This window comes from Orcinus orca, chromosome 19, assembly GCF_937001465.1.
Source record: "Orcinus orca chromosome 19, mOrcOrc1.1, whole genome shotgun sequence".
Classification (NCBI taxonomy): domain Eukaryota; kingdom Metazoa; phylum Chordata; class Mammalia; order Artiodactyla; family Delphinidae; genus Orcinus; species Orcinus orca.
In genome coordinates, this window is record NC_064577.1 from 6,938,799 (window position 1) to 6,951,466 (window position 12,668).

General features: G+C 47.3%; 1 protein-coding gene across 4 annotated transcripts in view; it reads left to right on the top strand.

The window, feature by feature from the left end:
* NXN (nucleoredoxin) overlaps positions 1 to 12,668 on the top strand; it is a 141,548-nt gene that overhangs the window by 106,186 nt on the left and 22,694 nt on the right. For all 4 annotated transcript variants that reach the window (XM_033423306.2, XM_004267083.3, XM_033423307.2 and 1 more), the window contains one exon: positions 11,492 to 11,609. In XM_033423306.2, coding sequence (XP_033279197.1) covers positions 11,492 to 11,609 — 118 coding nt within the window. The remainder of the gene's footprint in view (positions 1 to 11,491; positions 11,610 to 12,668) is intronic.

Consider the following 12,668-nt stretch of genomic DNA (forward strand, 5'->3'; position numbering starts at 1 on the left):
TTCCACGAAGAAGGGGAGCTTTTGCCCCTCCCAGAGCCGCTGCTGGGGAAGCAGATCCTCCTCTGCTCTCCCTTCCTTCATCAGAGCCCATCTGCTTACCTTCTGGCAGGAGGCCTCTTGTAACCTATTCTGTATTTATTTGTGTGGATTATTCTGGGTCCCAGTGGCCCTGTGATGTCCTGATCACCATTTTTCAAACACTGCTTAGTAAGTGCCCTTGCAGTTTGATTATGTGCAGGGCCCATTGCCCTAGATGGCCTTTCATCGAGAGATTTCATCGTATTCTCTACCAATAGACTCTGGAAGGACACACATTAGAAGCGTTCTCATGTGAGTGTTTACTAAGCACGTCATATGTCTTGTTTATCCTCATGGTAACCTTAGGAAGTATTGGGCTGGCCAAAAAGTTCATTCGGCTTTTTTCCGTCACATCTTATGGAAAAACCCGAACTTCTTGGCCAACCCAGTAGGTACCATGGGACCATTTTGTCATTGAAGAAAGTGAGGCTGGGGGGCTGCTGTGTTAATTTGCCTGAGGGGCAGAGCCAGGATTCCAGGCCATCTGCCCCCAGAGCCTGTGCTCTCAGCGGCTACGTGTGCTTCCCTCCCGCGTTCATGCAGTGAGGATCTGGAGGCCCCCAGAACACAGCAGTCTGCTCGGAGGAAGGATGAAGGGGCAGTGGTGGTTCTGTGTTGGACCTAATAGAAGCATAGTACGCGCCCCTCATGCTGGGAACCGGCAGGGCTTTGACGGTACTTCGGAGCCGCAAGCGAAGACAGAAGCAGAGCTTGCTGTCAGCCAGTGAGGTGTGTGCTGGAAGGCTGGCTGCTGACAAGGACAGACGTCTCTCGGATAAAGAGATAAAAGGAAGAAGCAGCGTATCAGATCCTCCACCTCATACTAGCGGCAGAGTGGCTCCTGTTGTAAAAGAATACCTTGCAGAGCAAAGTGAGGCTCTTAGAACTTAACAAGTCCCCACAGCACCAGGCCGGGAGTACCCAGCACTTACTCCGTAGGCTTGTCTCCTGGCCTGGTTCCTGTGTCTGCAGGTGTCCCACATTGCACAAGGCCTAAGAAGTCATTTCCCACATCCCCGCCTCCGCCAGAATGTAACCTGCAGCTGACATGGATGCTTGATGGGGGTTAGAGGGGTCAGCGCATTTCTCCACGTAGGGTCAAGGAGAAATGGCAGTGTCCTCTTTAGGCCTCATCATCATTTCTGACATTTATCGAACACTTACTGTGTACCGGGCAGTGTTCTAAGCCTTATACGTATATTAATCCAGTTCATTCTAGCAACAACAACGTGGAGCAGGTATTGTTATTATCCTCACTTTACTCATGAGGAAATAGAGGCTCAGAGAAGTGAAGTAACTTGCCCCACGTCACCCAGCAGGGATGTAGCAGAGTTGCGATTTGAACCCAGGCAGTCTGCTCCAGAACCACGTTCTTAACCATTTTACCTATACTGCCTTCTGATAGAAGTACTGACTAAAGATTTGAGTGACTGACAAGGACCACACTCAGCCCTGAGCTGTTGTTGCTTCTTGGGGCTGCCCCTGCATGGAATCACAGTGGTTTTATGGAGGATGTTTGAAACAGTAAGCGTGTTTGATTGAACACACAGAGCCGTTCCTGGCACGTTCATTGAACTAAGATGGAGCCAGGCTTCCTTCTGGCCCTTTTTGCTCACTTTTCCTGGCAGTTACCGCGTGTTATGCCTGCACAGAAGTAGTTATAGCTCCACTTCTGTGCGTGTGGTAAAATAGATATAACATGGACCATGTTTACCATTTTCCACTTCTAAACCGTAAGGCTCCTGAAGGCAGGCCTGGTGTCTCACACCCTTCATGTCCCCTGTGGCACTCTGATTATTGCTGTACGTGAATCACACCTGCTGAATCTCTGCTGGATTGCGCAGCCCAGCTAGGTCAGCTGTAAATCAGCTAGAACACTTACTATTCTGAGATTTGGGGAAATGAAGAGTAAATTTATAACATCCCTCCTACCCAGTCTTGTCTTTTTCTTTTACCGCAGCCTGGAGTAGCGGAGATGGACCCAGAAGGAGAGCGTGTGGTGTATTTCAGGCCTGGTGCCTTTGTCTGCAGGAAGCAGCAAGGACATGTTATTTTGTAAACCTCACGCTCAACGACCCTTAGGGCACAGGTCCTCTTTCTAAAACAGCTGTAGTGAAGGGGAAATTGATTGTTAATCTAGTTTCAGAGCTGCTCCCCTGGGAGGACTTTGATTTCTCATAAGCTGGTGCAGGTTCCGATCAGCCCGGCCCAGTCCACTCGTTCCTCTTCCTTGATCTCACTGGCCCATTCTCTGTGTTGTCTCCAGACAGAGGAGAGCTGGGGAAGGGAAGGGATCAGAGACACTGTTAGATAAAGGGATAAGAGCTTTAATTCCACCAGCACTTGTTTTGGGTAATTTATTCTGCAGTTTAAAAAGCTTTCTGGGCCCCCAAGTCTGCCAAGGAACAAGGAAGAGTCTTGTCAAGAAGCCCTTTAAACGGCTGAACTTGCTTGTGTAGCTGGGCATCTAGTCTGGCTGACCCGTCGACAGTGTTTCCTCTCTCCCTTCCTTCCTTCCATTGTCATTCCTCCATTTGCTCACCATCATTTACTGAACACATAACATGTGCCACAAGCACTGTACTTGGCCAACCGCTGTACCAGGCTGGAAAATTGGAGTCTCAGGCCAAATCACACACTGGGAATCCTGCCTCAGAAGCAAGGCTTGGTCTTAACTCTGGGGATATGAGGACAAGGGCCTGCTGGAGCATTTAGAATGGTTCTGGGATAACAACAACAATAATAATAATAGCAGCTAACACTTATATAGTACCTAACCTGGGTCAGGCCCTATTCTAAGCACATTATATGACACATCTAATCTTTACAACAGCCCAGTGAGGTGTAGGTACTGTTATCTCCATTTTGCAAGTGAGAAAACTAAGAGAGGAGTTAGGTAGCTTGCCTGAGGTCACCAACTAACAAGTGGCCTGAGCGGAGTTAGACCTGGGCTCCAGAACCTGTGCTGAGTAACCTCTAGTGCGTGTATATACCGCCTTGACATTGGACAGTGGGACGGGGGGATTTCCCTCTCACACTGCATATATCATGGGCTTTGGTCATGTTTGGTTAGAAAGGGTAGGGACACTTTTGAAGATCTGTTTTCACATGCTGCTTCCAGAAAGGATGGTGTTGACCGTGGTCAGCCTTCGGTGGTAGGGCTGGAGTAAGGTCTGCCTGAGAAGGTTCCGGCTGACCTTGCCAAGGAGCTGGCTGATTAATCCTACATCTATGTTAGCTTTGGCTTGATCCCACAGATTTTCAGCAGCTGTTGAGAAATTAAAAACTTAGACCCCCAGTCAAGTGCAAGACCCAGCCCTCAGAATGAGAGGCAGATCCTGTGTCACCCTCAGGAGCTGGGGCTTCTCAGAAATTGCCGGGTTGAATTTCCCTGTGGCATGTGTGGGTGCTGACTAATCCCACCAGGGTTTCCGCTTAGCTCAGCTTTAGAGTCTGCATTTTTACAGTTTACCAGTCCCCAATCCCATCCCTTTGGATATTTGCTTCATTGTTCGGTGGGTCACTGTACAAGCATTTCTGGTCGGCACTCCTGGGATGACGGCTCCTACAGCAGCCTTGGGATCGCTAACGAGAACCTGCCACCAGGCTGAGGAATGGGAACTTTTAAGTAACCCGGTAGCCCGGTTTGTCATCCTTTTTGCTCTTGGCCAAGTCTAGCTAATATTGTCTCCTCTTTCTTTTTGTCTATTTCATCTTTGCTGCCTTGCCTTCTGTATTCTAGGCTTTGGGCGTTTGCTGGGACGCATTCTCTCGGAGTTGCCTGGCCTCTGGGTAGCTATGAAAGGAGGTGGGACGTGGCATCAAAATGAACTCTGGGTGGACGTTGTGCCAGGATGGTCACTTGAGCGAGAGCAGGCATTGGATGTAAATAAAAGTTACCGGGTCTCTCCCACCTGCAGCAGTGCCTGTCAGCATGGCCCTTCTAACGAACCTGTTCAGTAGCCGTTAGCCTTTTTTGTCCTGGTGACCTGGAAGGAGCTCCTGCCTTCAATCCACCTCCCAGTTTCAGGTGCTGGAATGGGAACCGCCTGGCATGGCCCCTCTCCCTCCTACGCTCCTTGGTAGCAGACTGTATGGTATTTCACACTTCCAAGCCAGAATCAGACGTGAGGTCAGAGTTCTCTTAAAAAGAGAGAAAAGCAAAATCCAGGGTCAGTTTAAGAAAAAAAATCCAGACGCCTCTTTAAAATCTGGAAATCCAAAATGGGAGGTGGGAGGAAGAAAGTTGGGGGGGGGAAGGCAAACGGACCACATTAAACTGGGCCCCGAATATGTACGTGTTTTGTAGAAGGTGCTTATGGCAAAAAGACCACTTGCTACAGAAGGAAATCCCTGTTTTCTGAGCTTTATATGCAGCCTAGGCAGTTGATTGATTAACTTTAAAATAGAGTTGACAGGAAAACATTTTTTGAAAAGGATGCTGACAAGACAAGGGGGAAGTAAGCATAAATTTGATTCAGATATTAATAATGTGTCTCATGTGTGTAATGCTTTAGTTTTCAGAGTGTCTCCACACAACGTTACGTCGTTTAAGTTCCGTATGCATCCTGCGATGTGGGTATGACCGTGCTAGGCCAGCCCGCGTGACCTGCCCAAGGTCTGGTACCGTGTCACCTACTGACATCTACTGAGATGTCAGGGCCAGGATGGAAACCCAGGCCCTCCGAAGCCCATTTGCTTCCTCCACCACCATTATTTCCTCCCAAGAAAAGCTTTGAGGTAATGTAGAAGCACTTATGCTCCTGACTCTGGTTAAATGCTCTAATATCATACCAGGAAAGACTATGAGCTCATTTCCTAGGGATCCTTAAAAAATAAGCAGCATTAGTGCTCTGTCCCAGGTGGTTCTGATCTTCACCATCCTGAAGGCAAAGGGATGAATTGGAGACCACCGGCGGTACCCAGCTCTGAATAAGTTTGGGAAGATGGAAGCTGCATTAGTGAGATTTTAACCTCCCACTCTTCACCATTGCATCATCTTCGAGTTTAGGTAAATGCTGATTTTTATTAGATTTTTCATGACAAGAGTAAAGATGGGGCCATATCATAGTTCTCCCAGTTGAATCAAGGTTAAGCCATGTACTAAAGTGCACTCTTAAAAGAAGGGGATCTTTTTCTGGGGTCCATAGACCTCTTGGAGTCAGACAGGTTCAATAATCTGGCTTCAAAGAAATCACGAACTCTATGAAATTACACACAGACTTTTTGTGCATGTGTATTTTCCTCTGGGGAAAGGATCTATATGTAGCTTTTATCATCAAAAGTGTCTGTGACCCCAAAATGGTTATGAAACCAATGTTTTAAGACGCCTTTTTGAAAACCTTTAGTGGACTTGAGATGTCAGCCACACTTAAAGGCACAGAGGTGAATCTTGGTGATCATTTCTTTAAGCTCATCTCCAGTTGGCATAAAAGAATCGTCAAAGCGGACCTGTGTGACTTTTCTAACATAAATTGACATGGTTGGAATGATCATTCTTATGCCTTCTGCAGTTTCAGAGCAGAGTAATCGGGATGCTAAAACCTGAGACGGATAGTCCCAAGCAAATCTATAAATCACTGATGAATGATATAACTTCCTAAATAAATCACTATCATATAAAATTAGGCCATGATACGTTAGTCTACAAAAGGATCAACTTTTCAGTGTCAGATGTGAGTCTAGAAACATTTTTTCCCACTAACCCAGTGGGCCTTTACTTGGAAACAAGGTCTAACAACAATGGACAAAACACAGCCACGACCTCCTGTCTTCCTTGAGATCCAGGGGGAAAGAAAGGGGAGGCTCTCTAGGGAGGGAGGAAGATAAGGGTCATAGGGGCTACAGTTTCTTCCCTCTCTAAGGAGGATATTGGGAAAAAAGAAATATCTGTGATGATCTGAGGTAGGACAAGGGGAGGGTGTTATAGTCCTTCTGCCTACATGAGGGACCCAGAAAAAATTGAATTCTTCCTTATCTGTCATGGGGGAGGGGACAGCACCTTTATTTTTAGAGTCTTAAAAGGTACTACACTAAGCAGGCCTCATCCTCAGGTCCTCCTTTTATGACATCAGCTGGGGGATGGTCCTGACTCACACTGAGTGGCCCAGCATTTAGGGGCTATGTTGCCCAGTTACCATAAGCCACCATTCCTTGAAAAATATCTAGCCAAGAGCCAATCACATGCTTATGTTTCAAGTATAATATGGGTGCCTACATTCAAACCGCTCTATTACAATCACATTACATCTGCCATCTTTATATTTAAAGCTCACAGGCTGCAGTTTCCTTTAGGAAAAAGACTAGCTACCAAAAAGCTTGTTGTTACAAGATGCCATTTGCTTGTGGGAGTCCCAAGTCCCTGGGGAGATATGATTATAGTGATCCCTTAACAATACACGTGACCAGGGAAGATTTCTTCTATGAAGGCAAGGATGGTTTAACCGTAGAGTGGTTACTAATGAAATATACCACAACAAGTCAAAAGAATAACCTTAAAGTAACCATCCATTCCTGATAAAACTTTTTTTTTGTTTTTAATAGATCCATTGTTTTATTTATTTATTTACCATTGGCTGCGCTGGGTCTTCGCTGCTGTGCGCGGGCCCTCTCCAGTCGCGGTGAGCAGGGGCCACTCTTGTTGCAGAGCACGGGCTCCAGGCGTGCAGGCCTCAGTAGCTGTGGCACGCGGGCTCAGTAGTTGTGGCTCTTGGGCTCTAGAGTGCAGGCTCAGAAGCCGTGGTGCACGTGCCTGGTTGCTCTGTGGCATGCAGGATCCTCCCGGACCAGGACTCGAACCCGGGACCCCCGCATGGGCAGGCGGACTCCCAACCACCGTGCCACCAGGGGAGCCCTTTTCCTGATAAAACTTTTGTTCAAAGTGTTAAGGAAGGCTATATTTTAAAAATTGTGGTAAGATAGACATACATAAAATTTACCATCTTAACTATTTTTAAGTGTACATTGCAGTGGTATTAAATATATTCCTGCATGTTGTTGTGCAACCATCACCACCATCTATCCCCATAACTCTTTTCATCTTTGTAAAACTGAAACTCTACACCCATTGAATAGTAACTCTTTCTCCCATCCCCCCTACCCCCTGACAACTACCATTACAATTTCTGTCTTTATGATTTTGACTACTCTAAGTACCTCATTTAAGTGGAATCATACAGTATTTGTCTTTCAGTGACAGGCTTATTTCACTTAGCATATGTCCACAATGTTCATCCTTATTGTAGCATACCCTTCCTTTTTCAGGCTGGATAATATTCAAGACTGTTTTGTTGAACATGTTAAAGGATATCTGTCTCAATGCAATGGCTAATATTACATATGATAGTAAAATATTACAGATATCCACTACAGTCAGGTAGAAGATAAGGATGCTCGCTACTTAATATTGTTCTGGAAATTCCAGCCAGAATAGTTCTACAAGAAAAGGAAATAAGTACTATAAATATTGAAAAAATAAGATGAAGTTGTTTTTATTTACAAATGGCATGATTTTTTATTCAGACTAAAAAACTACTTTGAAATGTGTATAGTTGACCCTTGAACAACATGGGTTTTAACTGTGTGGGTCACTTATGCACAGTTTTGGTGTGTTTTTTCCATAGTAAATACTATAGTACTGCACTGTCTGTGGCTGGTTGAATATGCAGATGTGGAACCGAGAATATGGCGGGCCACCTTGAGCATTCCAAGATTTTGGTACCTGCGGCAGGTCTTGGAACCAGTCCCCTGTGGATACTGAGGAATGACTGTGTATTTAAAAATTAGCTGTTTTTACAATTCCATCTTTCCATTTGTGACCTGGATCCCACCTTTTTGCCTATTCAAGGACTTTGCTTCTACACTTTTCCTTTTCATCAGTTTTCTTCTTTCTCTTCTGTATTATTCCCAGTTGCATATATTACAGTGTCTCCCATCTTTAAAATATCCTCCCTCTGACCTCATCATCTGACCTCATTTTTCCAGCTACAATCCCATTTCTTTGCTTCCTTTACAGCAAAACTCTTAAAGAGAGTTGCCTATAGTCACTACCTCAGCCCCTTATCTGCTATTTTCTCCTCTTTTTATAACGTTTCTTCTTTGTGTTATTCTCCTCTTGATGTTTCACGTGTTGTCGGGACGACTTGGACTTGTCTGGGTCCCAGGCCCATTGTAGGCATGTGTGCTGGACAGAGCTGTGCCCCCTCCTTCCCTCTTCATTCCAGTGTGTCTGTCAGCTTCACCCCTGCGCTGACTCCTCCCCGACCCCATCAAGGTCATATGTGACCATTGGTGCCACATCCACTGGTCAGTTCTCTGTCCTCATCTTATTCAACATCTCAGGGCATTTGACACAGTGGCCTACACTGTCCTCTCCAAAACACTTTGCTCACCTGCCTATTGGGACACTGGAGTCTCCCTGTTTTCCTGTGTCACTCATCACTCCTCAGCCTGCTATGGGTGGTACCCGGCTCTCCCCTGGGGTCCCTTTTCCTCTGTAGCCGTGTCTTCTCCTTGGATGACCTCACCTGGTCATCCAAGACTCTAGGATCCTCACAGATACCAAAATCCGCGGATGCTCAAGTCCCTTATATAAAATCGCACGATATTTGCATCTAACCTATACACATCCTCCTGTACACTTCAGATCTTTTCTAGAGTGCTTACAATACCTAATACAGTGTACATATAACATAAATAGTTATACCTACAATGTAAACGCTATGTAAATAGTTGCCTGCGCTTGGCAAATTCAAGCCTTGCATTTTAGAACTTCCTTGATTTTTTTTCCCCCGAATATTTTTATTTTTATTCTTTTTGTGGTACACGGGCCTCTCACTGTTGTGGCCTCTCCCGTTGCGGAGCACAGGCTCCAGACGCGCAGGCTCAGCAGCCATGGCTCACGGGCCCAGCCACTCCGCGGCATGTGGGATCTTCCCGGACCGGGGCACGAACCCATGTCCCCTGCATCGGCAGGCGGACTCTCAACCACTGTGCCACTAGCGAAGCCCTCCCCCGAATATTTTTGATCTGCGCTTGGTTGAATCTGCAGATGCGGGACCTGTGGATATGGAGGTCTGACTGTACGCTTAGAATAAAATTCCGTTATTTTTACACGTCTACAGGGCCTTGAAGATCTGGTCCACGGCTGCCCTTCTGACCTCATCGTGGCTCCCCTCCCTGACTGTCTGGCTGCGTCCACTATCACCTTTCCCATTCAGCCTCCCCCCATGTGCACGTGACTTGTTTCATGTCATTATCTGTGCTCAGATGCCATTTCTTCAAAGATGCCTTCCAGAGCACTCACTAAAACGTGTACCACTCCCCCCAGTGTGCCTTCGCTCTTACCCTGCTCTGGCTTCTTTTTATTGCTTACAAGTGCCTGAAATTATTTTTCTCTATATATTCTTGCTTATATTGTCTGTCTCTCCCACTAGAATAGAAGCTCTGCAAAGGCAGCCACGTCATCTGCCTTGTTCTTTCTTGTCCCTTGGGCTGGCACATAGTAGGTGCTCAGTTAATATCTGTTCAATGAATTGCAGCACTTACCACTTGTAAAAAAATATCTTGGGAAAAACAGTGTATTTATAACAGTGAGATAGATGTGTATCTCCTAAACATCAGTAAGTAAAAGAATGATAAGCAACAAAGATGAGCATCATTTTGTCCTATCAAATTGGGAAAACTAATGGTAGTGATAATGTTGGTGAGAGTACCAGGAAACGGGTGCTCTCATTTGCCATTGGTGGAATATAAAATTGTCTAAGCTTTCATGAGTGATGAGTCATGGGTTATTTTTATCTCAGTTTTTGTGGTTTGCTATGTTTCCCATTTTTCCCAATAGTTACTTTTCCCCCCCAGTAGTTACTTTTGAAATCAGGAAAATCTGATAACTTAATCCCCCACCACCCCAACTTTTTTTTAATTTTTTTAACCTGGCTGGATCCTGGTACCAGCAAACTTGTAAAGCTAATCCCACTGGTAGGATGGTCTTGTTTTGTTGTTGAATCTCTTAAGAATGTTTAATCTGAATCCTGTGTCGGGTTTCTTGGGAATAGTGCAAAATCGGTCACCGGAAACTTGATGGGCAGAGTCACCCTTGATCTGAGGTCCTGGCCGGTTTGGGGAGCCCAATGGAAACGTGAGACTGGGAAAAACATGCAGCACTAAGGGGGGCCCACCCAGTTAGAGATGGGGTCCCGCAACCCTTCCTGCCAAGACCCAGGTCTCCATAGGCTGGGTAGGCCTCACATTTCTTGGCACATACACTGCCCAACTCCCTGGCTGCTTGGGACTGAGTTAAAAACAATGGTCACAGCCACCCATGCCTTTTCCTCTGCTTTATGCAGCTGGATTTCTGATGCCTGTTTCCCTCGACACCTCCATACCCTATTGTGCCAGTGCCCACAGGGCCAGCCCCTCCTGTCTGGGCCCCAGGCCCCCGGAAGGGAGGCTCACAGCTGAATCACCAGTGGGCCATCCTGCAATCTCCCCTCGTTTCTTTCTTTTCTGGAGGTGCATTGGTAGTTCAACATTTCATTTCTTTACGTCACTTTCTGGCCTTGGCAGTTGAGTTCCAGAGCTCTCAGCAGCCCACCTGACCAGCACCACCCAGACGGCCAGGAGCTTACAGAGGAGCCGGCACACACTCGGCTCCTAGCCCTGGGCTGTCGCCTTCACAATTTCTCAGCCTCGGCTCTCAGACCCTGGCCCTCTGACAGCTGGCACAGCTGACTGCAGGCACCTGCCAAGGACTGGGGATTGTTTTAAGTGGCACAGGGAAATGAGGGCTGGGGCTGGCTGAGGACCGTGCTTCCCCAGTGTCTGCAGGCTGAGTGGCACACACGTAGAGCGACTACCGATATTTCGGTGCATGGACCCGGTGAAGTGGGGAGAGGGGCCGATTTTAACTCTTGGTCATCTGTGGAATGCCCTTGTCCCTTCTCCCTTGGGGCCAAGGGGACACGGCCGAACACCTGCCTGCTGATAGGGTGGAGAGGCACCAATAAAAAGCCTCCCTTCCTGCCTTAACCACCTGGTGGAGGTCTGACTGTATCTGAAAGATGCCTGATCCATCTTCATGTTCATGCTTCTTAGAGACAGTGCCCATGGGGGAGGTAGGAGAGAAAAGCTCACCCAGGGCGAGTGTGGTTCTCCGTCGGCCTCTGCTGCGACTTGAGCCTGGGTGTGGCTCTGACTTGGGGTCCGCTCCACTGTCTCAGGCCGCAGGGACAAGTGGGATTGTAGCTTCTCTTGCCCCTTTTGCCCAGCCAGCCCTGCTTTCAATCAGTAATTCATTTAATCTGTACTTTCGTGTTTTCCAGCCTGTCTACCCGTGAGGCCCAGGAGGCTCCGAAGAACTCTGCAATTAATCTGGTTTGGATTTAACCACCTTCTTTTACTTTTCTTCTTATAGCTTAAACTTTGGAACAAATATCGAATTTCCAACATTCCATCACTAATATTCTTAGACGCCACCACCGGGAAGGTCGTGTGCAGGAATGGGCTGCTGGTGATCCGCGATGACCCAGAGGGTAAGACCTTGCTTTGTCCACCCGTACTCCCTGCTCTACCCCCCTGCCCTGCCCTCCTCCCTGTTGGTAGAGAGTGCATAAAGGAAATAGATGAGTGTGGGTTTATTTGGCTAGAGAATATTGTCTTGATGAAATTACAGTATTCTCCAGGTCATGGTTAAGATTTTTACGGAGATCAGAATGTCCCTCGTGGGGGCTTTAGTTCATGGGCCAGCGGAGATGGAATCTGAAAAAGGAAGTTTAGCTTTGAGGGCTGAGGAGGCCATTGAGAAGCGGCTTGAGCCCAGATTCCGACTCCTAGTGCTGTTTCAACGGCAGCTCTCACCTTCACAATCAGAGGCAGGCTGTGTGGTTTCGGGGTTTTTTCTCATTAAAATTTTACCGTAGCAAAGTCGCAATCTCTGCATTACTCTGCTGGCCTGGCGGTGGGGGCCCCTCAGTTCTTGGGGCTGCTCAAATCCTAAGCCTTGGTCTTGCTGACTGGCCGGGTGGCTGGCTGTGCCTGGGTGGCTCTCATCACCCTGCTCAGAGGCTGTCCAGGGCCTGTTTCTCTCCTTCTCTCAACCCCCGCCCCCCAACCCTGTGCACTGGAGTCATAAAAGTCATAGAAGTGTTACAAGTTCTTCTGTCCCTCACTTACTGATCCAATTGGAGGATTCAACCCGGGTCACAAATTTTCCCAGTAAAAATTTCACCTGCTTCAAAGAATTGTCCTCAGTAAAAACCAGGGCAGGTAGAACCAAGTCTTTACTTTCTGAAATGTAAACACACACACACACACACACACACACACACACACACACACACACACACACACACACGCGCACACACACGCACGCGCACACACACACACGCACGCGCGCACACACACACACACACACTCCACTCTGAAACTTGTTAGAAACCCAGCTTCCCCGCCTCCACCCCCAGAGAATTTTGGATCCATTTGTTTCAGGGTGGGCTTGGCCACCTGCTTTTTCAGCCAGGCTGTGCTTCTTTCTCCCTCCCATCCTCCACCCGCCCCAGGCGATTTTGAGGCAGTGGTCCCTGGACCACCCT